Consider the following 22433-nt stretch of genomic DNA (forward strand, 5'->3'; position numbering starts at 1 on the left):
CGAGCATTCAAAGCCCGCTTCAAAAACAAAATGACTAATGTCCTCGGAGATTTTTCAGTACTTCCTGTCACTGCTCACACTCTGTATGCTTCAAAACTACTCATTTGTATTTTCAGTACTCCTGGAGAATTATCCCATTTTTATGGAGATGGAGTTTAGGAATACAGAGGTTGGGATGCAACGTGTTCACTAGCTTAGGTTGCCTAAATGCCCAGGACCCACCACTTCGTAACTGCAAGATGAATTTGTCCATGACTTCATGTGAAGTTTAGTCCTTCTGCATATCAATCCCCAAAATCTCAAATTAGACATCCTGAGGAAGATTCTCAGGAAAGTGATCTGAGTGGTTTGCTATACCATGTAGTTTTCAGATGTCCTTTGCCCCGGACAGAGCTACTTAGTTTTAATCTCACTCTTCAAGTCTTTGAGTTCTTGGTTTTGACATTCTCACCATACCACTAAGTTCTTGCCTTACATCCCATCTGGTGCATAACCCCCTTTTTATGGTGCATGTGAGCTAAGCTTTACTCGTGTTCTTCAACCACCACACACCCTTGCCAGACGTGCCTGGTCCCAGTCTCCTTCCCTGCCTTGGGAGTTAACTGTGATTTGCAGTGCTGAGGGGACAGGACACTCTCCAGCTCAGCCACAGGAAACCAACCAGAAAGAGTAGGTAGTCAGGTTGTGGTCATATCCTCCAATCCCTGAGAAACAGTTTTATCCAAATCCTTTTTCAAAAACTAATGAAGGTTTGTAGAGCAGAAACATTGCAACCCAAGCAATAGGTAAGAAAATGCTAGGAAACTGAAAATTAGCTTATTTCCAGTAAGAGTACAGCAAGCCTAACAACATAACCTACATTTTATATATTTTCTAGATCACTGGAATATGATGGCAATGAGAAAGGAAAACTAAAACTCCTTAGACCAGCTTTGACATTGTGCAGTACAAAGAGAACACAAATATAATTGATAGACCTGCTTGGGGACCATCAGTCAATTTACGCAATTGGTCTAACACATTCCTAAACCTGAACTTAACACCAAAAGACTTGCTGAATCGTTATGAAGGGAAAGCACTTCAGCATAGCAATTAAATTAATTGACTCAAAAAAAAAAAAAAAGAAGAAAGGAAAAAAAAAAAAAAAGAAAAACAGCTTAGACTGGTGTCTGAGCCCTCCTTCTTTCTGCTATAAGCAGCCTGCTCATGAAAGATATTTCCCATAGGAATTAAGTTTTGTTGTGCTCTCAGCTTGATAGAGCTGCCGCTACTCCTTGAAATACATGATTGATTCTTTACACGACTGTTAAGTGCCTTCACTTTCCTTGGACTGATGCCTGTGGGAGGAAGGGAGTATTTTGCTGCGGAGAGCTGATTGCCTGTTTGATTCTAGTGGCTTGCAGACAATAGCACTGAGGATTCATCCATTCCTCCTGTTCTTGGGAACCTGGAGAGGATTTTTTTTCGTAATTCGTTCATTTTATGTACTCCAGCTGGGGGCTTTGCAAATGGGCCTGTCTCCGGGTCATTGATGTGGCTCCTGCTGGGACATCAGCATCTCCAAACCTGACCTCGTGCTTTGTGCTCAGAGCAGAGGAGCCCCCTCGCTCCTCCCGCCCGCACTGGGGATGGGGACCCGGTATGCTGGCGTGGGCTGCAGCTTCCTCTCTGAATATATTGATTCTTCCTCCTGCTGCTCATTTGCTTTCAAGGCTCTTGCTTTGTGTGCTCAGGCTTTTGCATTCGGCTTCTGCTGGGTTTCTAGCTGTTGGTCTGTTATCACTCAGCTCCTGCAGTGATCCCACCAGATAGCCAGCACAACACTGAAGCGCACAGCGTAGCAAAGTCCACCTTATCTCCAGTTAAGCCCATGGCTTTCTCTTTGGATCTCTGATCATAGCTGCCTGCACTGCTGCTTGGCATAAGTGTTTACAAAGACATATCAACTGAATTGCCTGCTGCTCCTAGCATCCCCCTGCGACTGGGGAGGAAAACCCAGCAGTAGCTTGGCTCCCCCCCGGCTCAGTCCTTCTGGTTTGAGGGGCTGAAGTCCCAGGAGAGGCTGTTCTTGTGGTGCCCCAACCTGAGATCTTTCTGACCACCACCAGAAGTATTACTCCAGAGGGAGTGTGCGCAGTACTCATCTGCAGGCATGTGCCCCCTAACTGGTTCTCTTGTGAAACGTTGCTCATGAGCTCTTCATAAATCAGATTACTTTATGCAGCCATTCCTAATGCTTCATCACAGGATCTGGATGGAAAACCTGCATGTGTGCATTTGTACTAGCATCCTGAGTCACATGTTTATTTTTCTCATGGCTAAGTAGGGATGTTGGATTAAGACCAGTTCCAGCCACAGGAGATAGTTTTATGATTAATGATCACTTGGAATTTTTAATGTATCTCCTCTAGAACCTTAAAACTTACAACGAAAAATAACTGCTGAACAGGGTAATTATTAGTTCTCACTGGGATCCTGAACTCAAATAATGGACTTTGTACTTTCTACCATCTTCTCTTTTAGGCACTAGCTGCTAAAGGGATTGACTCAATGTCACTTAGCTCATTGGAAATGTCACCTTTAGCATCCAAAAATGCCAAGGAAAGAAGAAATAGGCGAAAGAAAAAGAAATCTTCGGGGGAAGAATATGGGGAAGACCAGAGGAATCCCAAGTGTGAATATGATGATGGTCAGAGGAGAATGGTAAGCCATGCTCTGAAACATCACTTATTTCTCACTGCACTTCATTGGACAGGTCAAGCTCTGAATATGCATTTAAAACTGAAACTTCCAGCTGGAAAGAAGATATTTAATGTCATGACTGACCTGCAGATAGTCTGTGTTAGAACTGTGGAAGGAAATATATTAGTGCTTTATTTTCAAAATGAATTAAAAATGCTCATTAAGCATTCTTATGAACCTATTTTGTTTCAATTTTTTTAATTTATTTTTTATTTTATTTTTGCTTCAAGATTACCCACAGTCTGATTTATTTTTTTACTCTAACTTCATTCATCTGATTATATCTATCCTATACCTACTAGAACTAAAATATTCTTAGAAGAAACCTGCAAATCTTAAAAAGAAAAGAGAGGAGGAGAAAAGGAGGAAACTTGTCTCTGAGGGTATTTTTAATGATCTATAAAGACAATATTAACACTTTTGTATTCCTTTGCTAGTTGCCTTCAAATCAAAACTTTGTGGCACTTGTTTCTATTGTATGTTGCAGGAACAAAAATAGTGAGACAGTTGTTAAATAGGGTTTTATATAAATGTTACTGACATGCATGAATATGAATCTGCACATGCTGTATGTACCAAATGATGGTAAATATCTTCAGATAATTTGTCTGTGCTTGACTGTGGGCACAGTTAAAATCAGGTTTTTATTGTTGTTGTTGTTGTTTTTTAATAGCCATGTAATAGGCTAAGTCTTTTTATATTTTGGTGTTAGTGAATTTAGGCATACTTGGCAACCATAAAATGCTGATAGAAAACATGTAAGTGATTTAAGTAAATGTGACCATTTAATGACACCCTAGCTCACAAAATTTACACAGAGCTGGATTTCTGTAAACAACATGCCTCTTTTTTATCTTATGGTTTTTGTTTTCATCTCATTGGTTGAGTGGGTTGTGTAAGAAATGATACCTTTGTTAAAGCTAGATTTGCTCTCTAGCTTCATTCTGGATGGGGTTCAAGACACCACATTCTAAAATGATCATGGTCTGGAGCTATGTATTGCCAGTGTGTTCCTTAAATTAATATTTCTTGTTTTCACTTTTCGCCCCTGGATGTCATATGCATGAGAAACATGGGAGACACATTTCAAAGCTTATAGTAAATCTTCTCTGCAAGGCAGTGTCTGGCATGGTTAGAGGGAGTACGGCTGAGTCATCATTCAGATGCAATCTGAGCAGCTGGAAGTGTGTTGCCATCAGAAATCAGTCTCAATGACTGTGTCATGGAAACCCAGGCATGGATTTTTTTTTTTTTTTTTTTTTTTTTTTACCAGTTAAAGTTTGGTAGCAATCCAAATGGGTTGTTTTTAGTTAGAAGGGGCCTGGTTTTTGTATGCGTACTTGTACCAATGTCAGAAAATAGCATCGTTACATAATTCAGTGATGTGAGCTACAGTGCAAAGTGAAATCAGGCTCATTTGGGTTGGCTGGCTAGTGGATAGTGTGGAAACCTGACCTCTCTTCATACATACTTGGTTCACGAAAAAGTTCTGAAGAAGCTGAAAATTCTATGCAGGTCATAAAATCAAAAGTATGTTCTGCCTAAATGCTCTTATTCCATTAATTTCCTCCTCACAGATATGAGGGAAGGGGATAGACTTGAATTCCTTATGCATTTTCTGAACATCCTTTTCACTTTGTGAGGGTTTAGGTGTGTTTAGTGCTTGCCTACGTCTTGCTGATGCTCTGCCAGAGCTGCAATCTCACTAGCAGACGTCAAAGTGGATCATCAAGGGTGATATTTAGGTGTTAAGGAAACTTCTGTACTCTAGATTACCTACCCCTCAAAGCGGTTATGTGCATTGGAATAATCATTCTACAAACTAATAAACCATATCCCTCTTCTTGCTCTTCTGTTTTTTTTTTTTATTTATTTATTATTATTTTTATTTTTCCTTTATCACCTTCTTCCGTCGTATTCTGCTTCTTCTTCTTCCCTCTTCTCATTTCTCCCCGCAGTTCATTTCCTGCCCTATTTCTTTATCTCTTGTTCTCCCTCCGCAACGTTCCTTCCCCAGCTGTTACGAAGATGTGTGATAATGCAGTAAACTGGAGCTGGATCCCCTTCCCTGCTCCTGTCTTCCACTCCTTGTGCTGCCTTCCCAGGTCCTTTGGCACTTATCAGATGGGGAGGGAGTAGAAGCAAAGGAAGTATCATGCTACCGGGCAAATGCCACCTTGACCCTTCCTATTTCAGTACATCCTTAACTGTCAAGTATTAGACAAATACCTAATGGCTAGGAATGATTATTCAGCCTCTTAACTTTGCTAAGGTTGAATACATGTAATTAAATCTTTCTCTGAAGGACTTGATTTTAAATGGAACTTAGTGCTCTCCCCAGACCTTCCTCGCTCCTGAAAACATGTTGCAAAATGTTATTTCTCTTTCCCCTTTTTCCTTTCCGGGGGTTTCTAGACTCTCCTTGGCATTAGTTATGGTCCCAATGCAAACTTGGTGAAGCGCAGAACCAGCCACGGAAGCATATTCAGTTTCCGACTCCGTGGCAGAGACACTGGCTCCGAAACAGATTTTGCCGATGATGAGATCAGCACTGCTGGGGAAAATGAAAGCCACCGGGGCTCTCTCTTAATTCCAAGATCTGGGAGGCGTCCGAGCGTGCAAAGTCAAGTGAGCCATAGTTCTCACCCTACTACTCCCAACTACACCCAGACGGGCAAAAGGAACAGCTCAGTGGATTGCAATGGTGTGGTTTCCCTGATAGGAGGAGGCACCGGGGCACTCAACCCAGACCCTACTTCTCCTGCAGGGTTACTGCTTCCCCCAGTTATTATGGAAAAACCTGGGACAGGCGATCTGGTGAGTACTATATGACTTTTGTATGTGATTCACGCTCTTGTTTCCTTCTGAATGTTGTTGGAGTTTGCTGTAATTTATTTACACCGTATGCAGTCTGCAGTGAGAAACCCAAACACACCATCTTAGGCAGGGTGGGAAGGCAACGGGCTAGCTCCCATACCGATGTCCATTCACCACAGCATAAGTTTACAGCTTCTGGTGAGACTTGTTCTTCAGAACCGGCTGGAGGCAAATACCTATATCTTGGGTTTAATATGAATTTTCTTTTCTTGTAGGGACATTTTTTAAGTTCATTCCTTTTGCCAATTGAATATCTGATTTCTTTCTGTTTGCATCTAACCTGTGGTCTTTTGTATAGCTGCTTGTGGAGGGCTGTTCTTACAGTCCAGGAGTAGTTCCCAGAAGGGCTGACTAAGCATTGAGTTCCAGTAATGCAGAGGACAGACAAGCAGATCATCAGCAGATTTCAAGCCTTTTGCAGATTTCCAGGATCTTTGTTGAGAAGCACCACTGTTACACTTCATAAGGCTGGAATTAAAACTATTAAGACTGATAGCATTAAGACCTAAGCACAAATTCCTAAGCACGTGGAAAAACATAGGATGCTATTTTGGAAATAGCTACTTCACAGGCAGGTCGAAGTGGACAGGTTGAAATATGACTGATGTGGTGGGAATTTATTTCATTTAATGTGGATACCTAGATTGGAGTTCATCACTCAATAGTTTTAAAGCAATGCAAATCTAGTCACTAGCATCGATGTAGACAAGATTTGTTTCATCTCAGAGATCTAAAATGTATCAGAATAATCTTTGTCCCTGAAAGTGCTTTTTTTTTTTTTTTTTTTTTTCCCCAACAAAAACTCTGTATTACATAGGTCTTAAGTTAGGTGAAATGAAATACATCCAGAGTAACCACGTGCCAAAAAATGGGTTAAATTGAGAGGGTGGAAAGCAGATGATATTCTAACATGTATTAGGCAAGGTATTTCCTGAAAAGAAAGGCAATTGAGATGGATCGCAGCCATGGTGTCAGATTATCAGTAAATTGAGAAGTAGCTTTTTTCTCTAGAGCCAGGCAGCTTCTTCCCTTTCAAGCACTGGTCTGATTTTTATTTTTTTTCCTCACCTATCCAGGCACTCCCTGTGGCCCTGCAAATAGGCTCTCACCCTGTAAATGGGAGGAGAGTCCAGCATAGGAAGCTGGGTGGGGTGAGAATTACCTGCTTTGTTGGTGATTTTGAGGCTGTCCCTGCTTTTTCAGAAGTTCACACTTTCACTCATTTAAGGACTTTGGTATTCCCATTTGCACTCTCCACAGACAAGGAAGGCCAGTCTCTAGACTGCAGAGCAGCAGATACAGATGGTGGATTTTGGCTGAACATAGCTAGGCACGTAATAAGCTGCAGGTTAAAGAAACCATAGAAGGAGGAGTCTGTGTATCTACTAAAAAAAAAAAAAAAAGGTAGAAAGGCTTCCGTAGATGAGCAGTGGGTTTCCCCTCTGTAAGGCAAGCAGTTCTGTGGGCTGCTGAGGCTCTCCTGGCTGTCAGACAGCTTAACAAACCATGACTCAACCTTTTACGGCAAATATTGGTATTTTACAGGATCGGGCCCCGAGGTGACAGGGAGGCTTTGAGCTCTGCTGGCGTTTCTTTTCCTTTGCCAGTTTACTGCCTTTTGAAAATTGATGTTGAAAATGAAATGGCCTGGGTGGGTGAGCTCACTTGGCAGTTCCCTGGTCGTCTAGGAAATAGCACCCAGGCACTATAGTAACAGATGCTCCCTCAGTGATGCAATGTGAAGGATGTTGTGTCTCCTGAAAAGGTCTGGTATCTAATCTAGCCAGAAAATGTGAGCTGGACTTAAAAGCTAATTGGCAAGAAGCCCATTGCTGTACAGATGCATTTGCTACAGGAGCCGTAAGCGCTGCGCACAAACGTGCAGCTCTGTCCGTGGGGCGCAGGCAGAAGGAAAGAGCAAATCCAAAGCCTCAGCATGTTCAGAGATAAATTAACACTGTCTGGGGCTCTGTGTTGGATTATTTTGCCATTTTCTTGTTAAACTCTTGAAGTTAATTTTGTTCTTTCGTAGCAGTTTTGGCTTCTTTTTATATTCTCTTGGGGGGAGGCAGAAGAAAAATGTTACAGGGTGAAGTTGAAGTTACCTTATTAACCCCATCAACCTCTGTTATTTGTTTTATGCAAGTGTAAGCCCATGGTGAAAAGGACTGACCTGTGCTGTATCTGCTCTGTCTTCCCTGAACAAAACACAAAGAACCAGTCCTTTCCCTGAAAAGGCATCTCCTCTCTGTAGTCCCTAAATACAGCTAGTGAAACAAGAGAAGATTCAAGTAATCTCAGCGTTTGGTCCATCAGTCATGTTGGCTAGAGGTAGTCTGAGTGGTGAGCAATTTGCTGCTTGTGTCGGACGTGGTCTGTACAGAATGGCCATCCAGGCCACCTTCTGCACCAAAGCTGCACCAAGTCACCAGGGACTTCAATGCACAAGAAATGTCCCTCAGGAGGAGGGACAGATATTGTGTTTTTTTCTGGAGGGAACCCATTTGTGTCTGCACACTGTGCTACAGCTGGTGATATTTCCATGACACATATGAGCACCTGTGAGGCTAAAGAAGGAGCAACAGAGTTTTTGGGGAGCGTCTTGCTGGCACCAAGGGTTACACTGCAATTTTCAAGCTAGAAAGCCTGCTGAGGTAATACGAAGAGCAAAGGAGTGTGATATCAAAGTGTGATCTTCAGACACCCCCCAAAGAGCTCTGGGCCAGGCAATCTTTGCATGGTTATGAAGAGCAACAGGTACTCAATTCAGAGGTATGCAGGGTCCCAGGAAACCCACACCAAGTCCAAGTCACCCTCCTGGAGATCTCCATGCATCCCTGTCCCTCAGAGAACTGAGTCAGGTCTGCTTCTGTTTTCCCACCAGCTTTCTTCAAACAGTGCAGCTGCTGATTTCAGCAGACTTAACCCAGTGTAAATAGGCTGCAAGCTGGATGTGGTGACTCCATTTAGAGTCCCCCGTCCCCCCCCCCCCCCCCCCCCTTTTTTTTTGCTTGCTCTGAGACTGATAGGTTTGAAAATGATTCCTTCTTTACTACTCATAATGATTGCTGGGCTGGGGGTTTGGACTTTTCCTCATTCTTAGACAAAATCCATCCATTATGTAAGCAACTTCAGGGCACAAGCTAAAGTTCCCATTTGTCCACATAGTATTTATTTGCAGTTATGTATTGCTCTGTTGTGTCTTGGTGCTTCTCAGCTATTTAATAGATTAGAATAACATCTTCCTTCACAAGATACTGATCCTTTTGAACAGAATTGGATTAAGTTAATGAGCTGTCATCTAGAGCTCAATTTATCCATGGGATCTGATGGGGATGAGTAAGGCACCTGTGGTTCTCAAGGTTTTTTTGAAGGTTAAAAAATACGCATGACACCATCCTCTCTTGCCTCCTAAAGCCAAGTGGAGCCATTCCAGTAGGTTTGCAGGGAAATCACATGGTTTTTAGTTTAGCCCAACTTTCCAAATCATTCGGAGATTCAAAGGGGCAGAGAAATGGACACAGGACTAGAAGAGGCAGCTGGAAGAGGACAGCTGGCTGTCAGCAGTGGTCCCCAGTGCTTCTTTCCCTCTGGGTCACATCCTCACCCCTCAGCCCAGGAGCAGAGCAGGGCCATCTGTGATGTGGCTCTGGGATGGGCAGCAAGGGGAAGGTTGGGGCTACCTGGGATCTCCCAGCCTTTCCTGAATCAGTCACACTTTTTCTTCTCCTTTAGGAAAACAGAAATATCAGGTATTGCTTGCATGACAGGAGAAACTACTGGGGTGTGAGCCCTTAGAAAGGGAAAGCTGTTTAATGAGGTGCCAAACTAAGGGTTTAGGAGACAGAATCTGTTCTCTTTAGAAATATTTTTGTTGTTGTTTTGTGTTTTTTTTTTGTTTTATTTTGTGTTTTTTTTTTTTCATATAAAAAGAAGAGGCCTTGTTTTTTGTTCTCTCTAAGCAGAAAACCGGTTTGCTGACCACATTGTTTTAAGGTTTTTTGTTTGACCTTACAGCTGCCCCAAGGTAAAATTTCTTTTTTCCTCTTCTTGCTTTGCCAAAGGACTGGTGAAAAGGCAAAGTGTTAGCAGTTTTGTGTTCAGACAATGTCGACATAATAAGTCATGCAAACATTGCCACCAAGAAGTCATATGGGTGGAAGCAAGCTAGCCCTCTGCTGTGGCCGCACAGAGAGCTGTCATCGTAGCTCAAGTTTCTGTTCACTTCAAATTTTGCTTTAGCACATCCCAAACGAGGCCATACCTGCAGTAAATCATTCAGATTTGACACAGATACTGCAAGCTGCTCCATTTTACAGTGCATCTCTTTAAATAATCGAGTATCCGCAAAATTAAATGCCTTCTTTTTAAGGCTGAGCGCTATTATGGTCACCTTCAATCTCATTAAATATTTCTGCTAGTGCCTTTCTGGGTCCATTGTTCATGGTGTGCCCTGTCCACCTCTTTTTATGCTTGAAAAGATTTTTACTGTACAAGGAAAATTAAAGCTGTCCCAGTTCCCAAATGTAGTCTTTAAAATGCTGCCACATATAAGCCCATCTTCGCACAGCAGTTTTGACACAGCTCAGTACAGTGGGCACTCAGAATAAAATAATTCTGCAGTGTTATGCATCCTCATTTACATGTAAATTACTGAATAGTATATTTGTCCCTATAGAATTGAGCTAATCCAAGGGAGAAACATTTCCAGTCAATCAAGGAGCAACACAAATAATCTCATCTTGCTAGAGGTGCCTGTATTTAACTCCATTGTGGTTTCTCATCTGGATGCTGTGGAGGCTCCCTGCATAACTCTAGAGACTGTTGTTATTTTTGCTTAATTTTTATACACATATAAGTACAATGAACTATTGTGCTTCAGTATAGTCTCTGTGTGATGATGATAGCTTTTATGCTGCAGTGCTTGTCCAGTTCCTGGAACTGCTTTCTATCTCAGACTGCAAAAACTGCCAGTTCCTTGTGCAACTATTATCTATCTCTGTTCTAAAATAAATAATAAAAGCCCCTCATGGATCTATTCATTACAAAGAACACAAGCTCGTAAACTTCCCCAAGGTACTTCAGTAATTTTAAGGAATTCATCTGGAAACTTTATTCTCTGGAAAAAATACTTTATGCTAAATCAAAAGCCACCCACGCAAAAGCTTAACAGCTATATTATGAAAGAGACCACGTCCTTCTGGAAGACCCTGGGAGCATTCCTGCACCCCTGCATCACCTGCCCAGGCACTGTGTCCTGCGAGCAGGGAGCAATGGGCTCTGCAGCTGGATGAGGTTCAACCTAGGCTCTTCACTTAAACTGTTTTAGCTGAATCCTGCAATAGGAAGAATGAATTTGAATGTTTTCCCTAAAACTTCTTGCTTTCAGAGCGAATCTTCTTTGCGTTGCATTTGTGAATAACAGGTGGCTTTCAGGTAAAGGCCACCAGCCTATAGCTTCATTAAAAGCACTTCTGCATGCATCACTAGGAAAATAATATCCTTTTTGACAGACAGAAAACCAGCACTTCTGGGGACGAGGTTGTATAAAGAAATTCTATTGATATGTGAGAAACTATGGGATGGGATGATGATACAGCTTAAAACGAGTTAGATCATCCAGAGGAATTTGAGAATTTCTTGTGCTTCCTTCTACAGACAGAGGGAAATGGCAGAAGGGTTGCTTTTTCACCGGGCTTTTTTGTTGCTTTTCTTAGTTTTGACTATTATTATTATTATTATTATTATTATTATTATTATTATTATTATTATTATTATTATTATTATTACTCTACTTAAAAATATGTTTCCCTTGGAAATTTTTCCTTTTCTTGGTATTTCATTTCACTCCTATGTATTTGCTTTGTACTGCAAGCGGGTGTGAAAGGTTATGCAATTTGGTAAATGCTGTCTTCATTAATAAAATATTTGTTGCTTCTTTGTTTGTTATTGGACATTTTTGAGGTGAAGGGAATCGAGTGAACTAATGCATCTGAAACATCGTTTCTGGTTTCCCCAGCTCCTAAGCCAAGCATAGAGTGATTTCTTGTTCTGCACTGCACAAGTGAAAGTCTTTTTGAATAGGCTCTGATTGCCCATTTCCTTTTGATAAAACTGCATCAGTAATTCAGTGGACAATGATCCAATTGTTTTAAGAAAAGAGAATATTTTGAGGAGAGAAAAAAAAAAAAAAAAAAAAAAAAAGCAGTTTTGAAGCATTAGTGCTTTTCTGACTTAACTAATGTTTTAAGTGATTGCTTTAAGTCCTTACTCTTCTCTGGTCTTGCAGTCATTGTTATTTTTATCTTCAGTACTTCAAAGTGACCTGGGACCAGTGTCCTGACAATTATTTTTAGCATCAACCAGTGGCCAAGTAGCCTTGTCCTTTGCAGCCACCTGACAAAGGGATCTCCCCTGCCCTGAAGAAGTCACACTCCAGAAAGACAGCTTGTAGAGCTTCAGTGCTCCTTCATCCCCATTGTCACAAAATTGCCTGTCTTGAAGAACACTTTTGATAGAGGAGTGGCCCAGAAGATGGATCCTGAAACCTTCTGGGCGTGTGTCCCAGCGACAGGCAGCAGAGCTGTCTTGGTTGGCATCCTGGGCACTGCTCAAGGCAGTTGGGGCCATTTATGATCCAAGGGATCTGAGAAGATCCAGAAGATTGAATCAAATTCCTGTAGCTCATTTGGCTACAGAGGGGCAAAAGCAGTTCCTCTGACGTCTGTATAAACCAGGGGTTTTCATCCTCTTAGGGATTTCCCCCTTCACATTTCCCTGAGCTATATTTTGGGAGCCATTGGGACCTTTCTATCTACAGCGCATCTCTTTTGCCTACACAGTGTCTCACAGATCCTTGGAGGAGCAGGACAAGGCTGTTAAAACATTTATTTTGAGAACTATCCTTACTTGGATGTGTGTGTGTGGAGGAACAGAGTTGAACATGGCTTTCCCAGATCCTTACAGTACAAACACCATCTTTCCTTCTTCCTCTGGGAGAGCTGGAGGAGTAAAGCAAGCAGGATTTGTCTCTGTATGATGTGGGGGATTGTAATAATAAAAGTCTTAACATCTTGCTGCTGTGAGCTGACGATATAAAGTATTAAATACAGTGTGTCTGCAGTTATGCTGTGCTTCTGGTTGACTTCAGAAACCCAAGTCTTCAAAAAGCATACAGCTAATGTAAAATGAAATGTTAAATAAAGGAAGCTCGGGAGTTCTATTTCTCTTCTGGTATTTGAGTTGTTCTTTCTTTTTTTTTAGCTTTTCCTTGAAAACAGGAGACCAATAGAGTTTATTTTTGTTTGCTTGTTTGTATTTTTTTCTGTTTCCCTTCCAAAAGAGAAAAAGGAAACTGAGATTCTCCTGTAATTATGGAGCTTCAGAATCCATGACACCAAAGATCACCAGAATGCCAATATGTTCCTCAGATTTGGCAGTGTTTCAGAGCATGAAAAAAACACGTGTTGGGGAGTAATTTGGCTTGGTATGATATCAGAGGCCTGTAATGGAGCTGTTACCAATGCTCCTTTTTCCTTTTCTAGCAGTATAATTTAACAGTTAACACATTTCAGAAATAATGGTATAATTAATGTAATTAAGCAGGGCTTCGTTCATTAGCAAAGGGTGTGGTAAAGCAGCACTGCTGTTTCTCTGGTGTCAGAAGTGCCCTTTTATTTTTACCTGCGTCTTTCACATGTTTACACAAAGGTGAAGAGCAGGGCAAAGTTTTTAAAATTGCTCTATGTACCATTTTCAAAAGCAGTACTCCAGCAGCACATGTCTAATTGGGAAATTGGTAAGCTTTGGACTTCTTAGAAAAAAAAAAAAAAAAGCTTAGACAATTTCAAAAAATGCTACTCCATATTTGCCTCGCATTCTTCCCCTGTTATCACTCAACTGACCCAATGTGTTCATTTCAACAGACCTCCCCCTCAGATGAGGCAAGCAAGAAGCAGCTTTTAATGCCCCACCGCCCATCGGTGGACCACTCAGATGAACCCTTTCAGAGGCAGAGGGCAGTGAGCGCAGTCAGCATTATCACTAGTGCCCTGGAAGGTAAGATGTGCCTCTAGTTTCCCAGCTGAAAGCCAAGTCAACATTGATTGGCAGGAAGTAGCATGAAAAACACTAATGTTTTTCTTTTGCGCTCTTTTTGTTTTGCAAGACAGTATTACAGAGTTATTATGACCCTTATAATACAGGTCATTCCTAAACAGAAGGCAATACGTCTTACCTATAGACTTGTAAAAATCCTGACAAAGTGCTGGCTGTACAATCAAAGTTGGGTCTGGGAGCTTTTTGTTCCCCTATGGACTTTGATGTACAGAGGGCTGATGGGTAGTGGAGCACGAGACTGTGTATACATTTATCACAGAGTGGTTTGGGTTGGCAGGGCGCTCAAAGCCCACCCAGTGCCACCCCCTGCCATGGGCAGGGCCCCCTCCCACCAGCCCAGGCTGCCCCCAGCCCCATCCAGCCTGGCCTTGGGCACTGCCAGGGATGGGGCAGCCACAGCTCCTCTGGGCAGCCTGGGGCAGGGCCTCATCTCCCTCTGAGTGAAGAATTTCTTCCTAATGTCTAATCTAAATATACCCTGTGTTTGGAGGCTAGAAAGAGAGATCTATCTCTTGGGAACAATTCTGCCTCCCAGAGATCTCACAGCAGTGCAGGTGTGCATGTAGGGTATCAAGCATTATTTTGAAAGTTTGCTAGAAGGCACCTAACCCTGCAGCTCTGTTGTCCAATGGGTGAAAATGCAGAGAGAACGCATTCTGGCTTAAGAGAGGAGGCTGCTTATAAACTGATTGAAATAATAGGGTTGGCTGAAGTTTTCCTGTTATTAGCTCAGGTTCTAATTATATAGACTAAAACCATTATACAGCGTTCCATGCCCATAAAGGAATCAGAAAAGGAATGCATTAGGCAATTCTACTAATCATGATCATTCAGACATTAACTGTCTTGTTTGGCTTTTCTTTTTCACTGTTTAACACAAATTATACTTACAAAGCCATTTCTCTTCTTTTGTGCTCAAATAAAATGAACATATAAATGTTCTATTTTAACTAATACTTTAAAAGCACCTTTAAAAAGCACATTGGAGCTATAGTACCATTTTCAAACTGAGTTATGCAGTCCCCTGATTTTAGAAGAACTCAGATGCTTAACGCCTTTTTGGATTAGACATTAAGAACAGAAATCCTATTGATAACCAATGATACACCAGCTCTTAAGACCTTAAATCAGCTCTAAATATCGGATTGAATCTCTTTTATCTCTTAAACTCTTTAAAAGGTATTACTTAAGGTACTTGTAAAATGAGAACTGGAAATGAATTCTTCTTAACCACTTGAACTTTCCAACCTGGAACACAGAGTACAAGTCTGATTCTATGTGTAATACTAGGTCTTGCATGTCTGGAGTGAGTCTTCCTTTTCTCTTGGGACACTTTTGAAAGGTTCCTACTTTCAGAATAGGCCGCTGTCTGCTAAGTGCTATCAACTGGCAAAAAAAAACAACAAAAAACACAAATTGTGTAATCTGCCAGCCTGTTAGGATAGAAATATTTTTATCCTAAAATAAAAAGAAAGAAGTTTGGGGTAATTCAAGGGCCTTCCTCTAAGTTGTGAGTCATTTTAAGTGTTTCCTTGTCATATAACTCAGCATGCACTGACTGTTATTTTACTGCTTGTGACTTAGAGCTTGAGGAATCACACCAGAAATGTCCTCCGTGCTGGAACCACTTTGCCGTTAAATTTCTCATTTGGGATTGCTGCCCGCTTTGGCTTTTAATCAAGAAATTTGTCAAGTTTGTGGTAATGGACCCATTTACTGACCTCACCATCACCCTCTGCATTGTGCTGAACACACTCTTCATGGCCTTGGAGCACTATAAGATGACGAAGGAGTTTGACCACATGCTTTACATAGGCAATTTGGTAAGTGAATGCAAAGGTGAAATACTGTCTGAGGAGAGTGTTTGCTGCTTTTTAAAGTTTTGGCTTAGGCCTTGGGAAGACCCACTTTTAACATGCTGTCAGCATCGCTTTGCCTATGTCATGTCAAGGGCACACAGTCGTGTTTTCTGGGGGTGAGGAGAATCAAAGGAAGGACTAGAACCTATTTTCATTAAACTATCACGTTGTAATGTTACTGGTAACCACAAAAGCCATGTTTCTGGTCTGTTTACAGGTTTCTCATTTGTATCAGTTTAAGGATATGAGATGAGAAAAAGGTTAATGAGGTTTATTTGTGATTTCTGTAAAAACAATGCTAGGGAAGCAGCTCTTGGTGACTAATAGTCACTTTTAAGTTAAAAATGCTATGGAAAAACAAGGCAAGATCATAGAAGGAAAAGTAGTTTGGGTAGGTATGTATGTAGGAAGGTGCCTAAGGTACATCTGCTGTGTACCCCTGCCTTGTGCATCTGTGTGTGATAGGAGCTGTGCAAAACCCAGGGCAGAGGGGACACACAGCAAAGCTCTCTGACCAGTGCTCCGAGGGGAAACTCCTAATGTGCAGGCTGAAGCAGCTGGGGAGAGCTGCAAGGTAAGCAGAGACTGCTCTTCTCCAAGGAAAAGCAGAGTGACAGATCCCCAGCCAAGCTGCAGGGACAGCAGAAAAGCCTTTCCAGAGGCGATGTGGTACAATTTGTTAACCCAGGGGGGGCACTGAAATACTGCAATCACTACAAAAGCAGAGCTTTTTCTTTAATTATCTTCCTCCGAGTTTGAGCTTAAAAGCTACCATGCTTTACAGCTTTAAAATTTAGTGTTTAAAAATCCTTTTAATTTTAGAAAAATTAGTATTGGAAAAGGCATAGGCTATTTAGCTATGATTTGGTTGAATTGCCCCTAAAGTCTAATGGTAGAAGCAGAGATTTACACTAGGACCAGAAGAAAGTCTGGAGTACCTGGGAAGGTGGACCCTGCTAAATATGTATTCAAGAAGCTCACAGCAGAGATAAGAAAAACCCTTTATTTCTATTTAAAAAAAAAAAAAAAAGGCTTTGCTCCCTCAAGGTGGGATTCACTTTGCCCAACTTGAGATATTTAGAGCGTAGGAGTCTCTGTCTGAGCTGGTTGCCTTTAAAGTCAATGGAGGGAAATGGACAATTTTAAGGCACAATTAATCTGATGTTTTTAAGACATTTGCTTTTGGATAAGGTGAACTGTGCCCTGAAGGCCACCGACTGCAGTGGCCATTGACTACAGTGGGAGTATGCAGAGACACTGCAGATGTCATGTCTGCATTGAGATACGTCCTACACTGGCAGGTTTAGGTGGGTAGTAGCAATAATCAGACTTTTTGTACCTGCTCTAGAATATGTGTTACAGAACCTGTTAGTGGTGGGTTTCTTCTGTGGTGTTTTTTGTTTGTTTGTTTGTTTGTTTTTTTTCCCACTAGTCATTATTCTTAGCTCTAGACCTCCTCAAGCAGGTTGAGGTTCTCCTAGGCTGTGGGACCTGTCTCTAGTTTTTCAGTTGCTGTGTCCTGGTAGATCTCCCTCTGTCGTTATGCTAGGCAAAAACATGGATCTTCTCTCCTTGCTCCAAACCTGCATTCGTCCCCTCAGTAGTAAGCAGTGAATAAGGGTAGCTTGGAAAATCAACCCTCAGGACTGCACCCAGCTTCACTTTGCAGCAAGTCCTTGTGTGGGGATGTTGCTCAACAATTTGTGGTCTTTTCAGATGACTTCTCAGATGACAAAAAAAGCACCTTTGGATCCAGCATCATCCCTCAGAGCAGGTGGCAATGCTGCCATATCTCTCTCTGGCTTGTCAATGTGTCTTGCTCTGCTTTTAGCAGATGAGTTGCTCTCTTTGCCAGACCACAGGCAGTGAAACCCCAGCCCCTGGCAGCCCTCCTGCCCGCATGGCTCCTGCAGACCTGAGCGGGTCTGCGCCAGCTGCCAATGAGACTGGTGGAAATGGAGACGATGAGCAGAGGACAGGGCAAAATTGCAAAGGAAATTTTGTAAAGTGTTGCCCCCCAAACATGCATCTCCCCCTGAGTTTCTTAGCACTGCTTAGAGCTAATTTTGATTATTTGTGTTAGGGTGTAAAATAAGCAAAACAGCCTGATATATATATATATTTTTTTTTTGTAGTAGGCAGCTGGCCCCAGGCTGAGATGCCAGGATGGGGTCAGGGAGAGGCTCCCCCTTGGCAGATTTTACTAAACCCCTACATAACAGGAATGGTTTTGAGTAGAGCAGGTCAGAGGAAGGTAATTCCATTTTGCAGAGGATTTCACAAAGTCATTTGTAATGAGAATTGAGTGATTTTTTTTGCAATTCCCCATGAAAGGGAGGGCAGCCCCAGCTCCAGGGCAGGCTGCCAGGTGCCTGCTTCCCCTAAGCCACTGACTGCCAGAGCCTCCCTTGCCCCAGCGCCAAGCGGCTGTGCTCCTGCCATCCCATCCACCCCTCGCTGAGCAATTACATGATCATTAGGTGGACGAAGATACTGAAAAGGGCAGATCTCTGGCATTTTTTCCTCGAAATAAGTGCTTCTGAAAGAAATTAGAGTGGAATATGAATTTGCTGTCTCCGAGAGTAATTCTTCGTCTGGCTGCCAGGAGCTGGAGACCTGCTTTGATGGCACCATCTCCATCATGCAGTTGTGTGGCACCTGCTGCCTTCAAGCTCCTTTAGCTCATCACTGACAGGAACCAACATTTTAAAATCCCATCACAAGGCCTCACAAGCATGTGGACGTCTTCACTTCTCATCTTCCCGTGCAGTGCCACCACTGAAGAAATGGGTAGACAGAGCAAGGTTTTCCCAATTTTTGTTTTCCTTTAGAAACTGAGATGATATTATCCAATATTAGAACCTGAGTGGCTGAAATGATAGTTAAAAGAGGTTGTTTTCTTAAAGATAACATCCTCCAAATCAGCAGTGGCATATTTATAACCATAACCAGGGGGATGTTGAGTTGCTCTTTTTCTTTACAGCCTTTATTGCACTCAGCATCCAGCCTCTTGTATGAACACAATACAATACTGGTTACCAGGTGCTGGCAATTTGATGACCACCGTTGGAAATTCGTCGCTGGTGCACGTACGCGACTCTTGATGCCTTCAGGAAGGCTCAGAGATTTTCCTATCTTACTGTGACATTTCCCTCTCAGAAGACTATTGATTAAAATGATTCAGGCAAAGAAAGCGATCCTCCTGAGTCATTTCCCAGCAAGATGGTCGCATAATGTAGGCAGCATGGTGTTGTGGGTTTCGAGGCAGTCCCCTGGATACAATTTCATAGCTGTCCAGTTTGGGCTTGTTTGCTGTCCTCAGGGAAACTGGGGTGTTCTGGTGGGAATCTCTGGTATCTCTAGCCAGTGTGACTCAGAAATTGTTGGTTAGTTAGAAATCAGAGACAGGCTGTTTCATTGGGTTCTTGGTATGAGGCATCAATAGGATGACAGTCCAAGGTATTATTTTCCTGATAAGGAGAAGGTATTTTGCTTAAGGAGTTGTGTGAAATAGCTGCTTGGAAGAACTCATCAATTCAGTCCTGAAGCATTGCAGAGTAAAAGTCAAACCTTCAAATACAGGCTATGATCCTTTATTTTTATTCCCTAATACCTTAATTATATATCCTTAACTTTTCCCTTCCACACCGCATGGAGTTTCTTAGTCTTGTTGCATAGAGCTGATCACTTGTGTTGGGATAGCTCTTCAGACACTCAGCTTATAGGGTGGAAAACATTCCTCCTTGAGTGTAGGTTACTGATACGTCAGCTCTGGGGTCCCCCCTTTTTCTGACCTACACAATGCATTGATATTGGCTGTTTTATGGAAAACCATATGCTTTGATATATAAGTGGAACTGAGCGCTTTTCAGAATGTAAAGCTCTGTGGGAATGGAAATAAAACAGTATGTGTACAACTTGCTGCCCACATTTTCTCATTTTAAGCTGACTGTCAGGTGTTTAAATGGGTGCTTAAGGAGGGCATATGAGAGGACAAGATCTGATTCTCTTGGATGCTTTGCGGAAATCTGTTAAAACTTAATTTACTGTCAGCAGCCTCCCCTTCTCCACTCCCTCTGCCTCATAGGTAATATTTATATGTTGTTTTAAAGAAAAATGTTCCAATTAAAAGCTCTACCATATGACATTTGAACCAGGTCATAAATAAGCAATGTCTTCTCAAGATGCTGTGAAAAGAATACTGCTGTGACTATTTGTAAAAAAATAAATAAAAAATACGAGGGCTCAAATTAGGGTTTCTAATCGCCTTCACTGCCAGCAATAACCTCAGAATGGCTGGATGCTCTTGCTGTCCTGGTATTAATAATAACAATATAAAAAGGGATAATACAGCCAGTACATGGCAGCCCAAATACCCCTTTAACACTCCCACTCCATTCATTCAGGTTTCTCCACTGAAATAAATAGATTTAACCTTTATAAAAGGCACCTTTACGCTTTCTTTTTTACCACTGAGACTCTGCAGATGACAGAAGGCGATGGAAATGTCCATCCCTATCAAGAGCTTGAACCCAGACGTCGTTGTGTGCTTACAGCGCTATAAAACATCATGGTGAAAAGACCAGACAAAGCCAGTGCTGTAACAGTGATAAAAAATCATCTGTGAAAAATGAAGTATTTGCTTGTAAAATGTTTTTGGCTTTCTGCTGTGTTCACCTCTATCTGTGGAGAGTCTGTAAGAAAGGAGGGATGCTTAGAAGGCTGTTTTCACTTTGTATTTTCTTTCTGCAGGTCTTCACTGGGATTTTTACAGCAGAAATGATCTTCAAAGTAATTGCCCTTGACCCTTACTACTATTTTCAGCAGGGCTGGAACATTTTTGACAGCATAATTGTTATACTGAGCCTGATGGAACTTGGTTTATCCAGCATGGGAAACCTGTCTGTTTTACGCTCCTTTCGACTGGTACGGTCTTATTCTGTTTTTACCCCTCTCCTTGCATTAAGTGTAAACTCTGACATGAACACAACATATTTTCTTAAAAATGCATCCACCGATAAAGACTTTAATTGCTGCAAACCGGTGAACGGTATGTGACACTAATTATAGACTGCGGGATAAATGGAATTGTTCCAGATTTACATCAGGGTAAATGAGAACATAATTTGATTCCTTCTAGCTGTGCCAGGTACTTGTAGCACACTTAAAATGTTTGAGATCCAATTTGTAACAAAAATCTGCCATTTTATACCTGTACACCTGTTAGCACAATCAGCAGATAATTGATAGCCCACAAAATGCAAGAGCTAGTAACATGTCGTTTTGGAAGTTGTTATTCCAAAATTATGTTATAAACATGCCACCATTCTTTTAAATGTTGTCAAAAGAAAATGTCTTTGAATTATTCACGGAGTGATTTTTTTTTTCTAGAACTGATCAGCATAACACAGCATCTGTCTTTCACGGAACTCCTTAGCTGTCAGCTCCTTTGTTATGCATGGGATAGTGGCATTCGATTAATGAGAGACTGTCGGCATATTGGAACAGAAAAGCAGTTTCCTTGCCAGCCTGACATTTGTGTTGCACTTCATGTACCAGGATGTCCATGCTAATCATTCTGGCCATGATATGGCTTCATAACTTGAAAGACCAGGAAAATAAGCCCTTATGGCTACATTTAGCGGAAGACTTTTCTTGTTCCTTTCCAAAATTCTGTGCACTGCTCAAAAATGCAAATTTTTTTTGCTGCTGCTGCTGCTGGGTCCTGAGAGTCTCCTGTCAATTTATGAGCAATGCCTCTTCAATGGTGTTGAAATTAAACCTTTAGTTGAAAACACAGTGCAAGGACTAGGAACCATTTACATCCTTAAAATAGGTCTTAAGTGGGATGTGGGTTGTGCCCAGACTGCGGGATCCTCGGCACAGAGGTGATTTTCACCCTGGGAGCTAACAGCTAACAGCATTAGGCTGAGGCTTGCTCTGAAATACAGAGGAATTGCTTCTCCCTTTGCAGGATCAAACCCTAGTCCCCTTCCCCCGAGACGTCTGTCAGGCTGTTTAATTTGAGGTGGAAAAGCAACATAAAACAAAATATTGATACCTGAGACTTCCTCCTTCCATCCCCTCCACACCGTGATATCAGGGAGCTGAGCCTCTAAAAGCATGTCTGCCTAACAAGGCAAGAGTACAGCCCTTGAATGCTTAATTCTCATCCAAGAAGCACAACTGATATTTTATTGATAGACACAGTGAGGCTAACGGGAAGTGTGGCTAAAATCCCCTTGTACTGTGGCATTTAACGTGTTTCACATGTTTTAACCACTTTAATAATTCAGCAGCTGAAGTGTCTGTTGCTTCTGTGAACTGACACTGTTGTTTATGTTTTGTTCACAGCTGCGAGTCTTCAAATTGGCAAAGTCCTGGCCGACCTTAAATACGCTCATTAAAATCATCGGGAATTCAGTGGGTGCCCTTGGGAACCTCACCCTTGTGCTGGCAATCATCGTCTTTATTTTTGCTGTGGTAGGAATGCAGCTTTTTGGGAAAAGTTACATGGACAATGTTAAGAAGATAAGCGCTACCGGCAATTTGCCACGGTGGCACATGAATGATTTCTTCCATTCGTTCCTCATTATCTTCCGAATCCTGTGCGGGGAGTGGATCGAGACCATGTGGGACTGCATGGAAGTGGCTGGGCAGCCCCTGTGCCTTCTTGTCTTCTTGTTGGTCATGGTGATAGGAAACCTCGTGGTGAGTTGTCCAGATGGTTTCTTCTCCCTTTTCTGCTGGGTGTGTGCAAATGGACACCTTTTTATCCAGAAAATGCAAACCTCATGTTGTTCTGAGGCTTTAATTTGCTGAATCAAGGTCTCACCC

The 22433-nt window shown here is 42.0% G+C and overlaps 1 protein-coding gene across 2 annotated transcripts in view; it reads left to right on the forward strand.

Moving 5' to 3' along the window:
• LOC311206666 (sodium channel protein type 5 subunit alpha-like) overlaps positions 1-22433 on the forward strand; it is a 206850-nt gene that overhangs the window by 93242 nt on the left and 91175 nt on the right. For both annotated transcript variants that reach the window (XM_084282198.1, XM_084282199.1), the window contains 5 exons: positions 2524-2703; positions 13545-13677; positions 15322-15560; positions 20349-20522; positions 21951-22307. In XM_084282198.1, the coding sequence (XP_084138324.1) occupies positions 2524-2703; positions 13545-13677; positions 15322-15560; positions 20349-20522; positions 21951-22307 (1083 nt within the window). The remainder of the gene's footprint in view (positions 1-2523; positions 2704-13544; positions 13678-15321; positions 15561-20348; positions 20523-21950; positions 22308-22433) is intronic.

The sequence above is a fragment of the Netta rufina genome, assembly GCF_964035555.1.
Source record: "Netta rufina genome assembly, chromosome: 2".
NCBI classification, from domain to species: domain Eukaryota; kingdom Metazoa; phylum Chordata; class Aves; order Anseriformes; family Anatidae; genus Netta; species Netta rufina.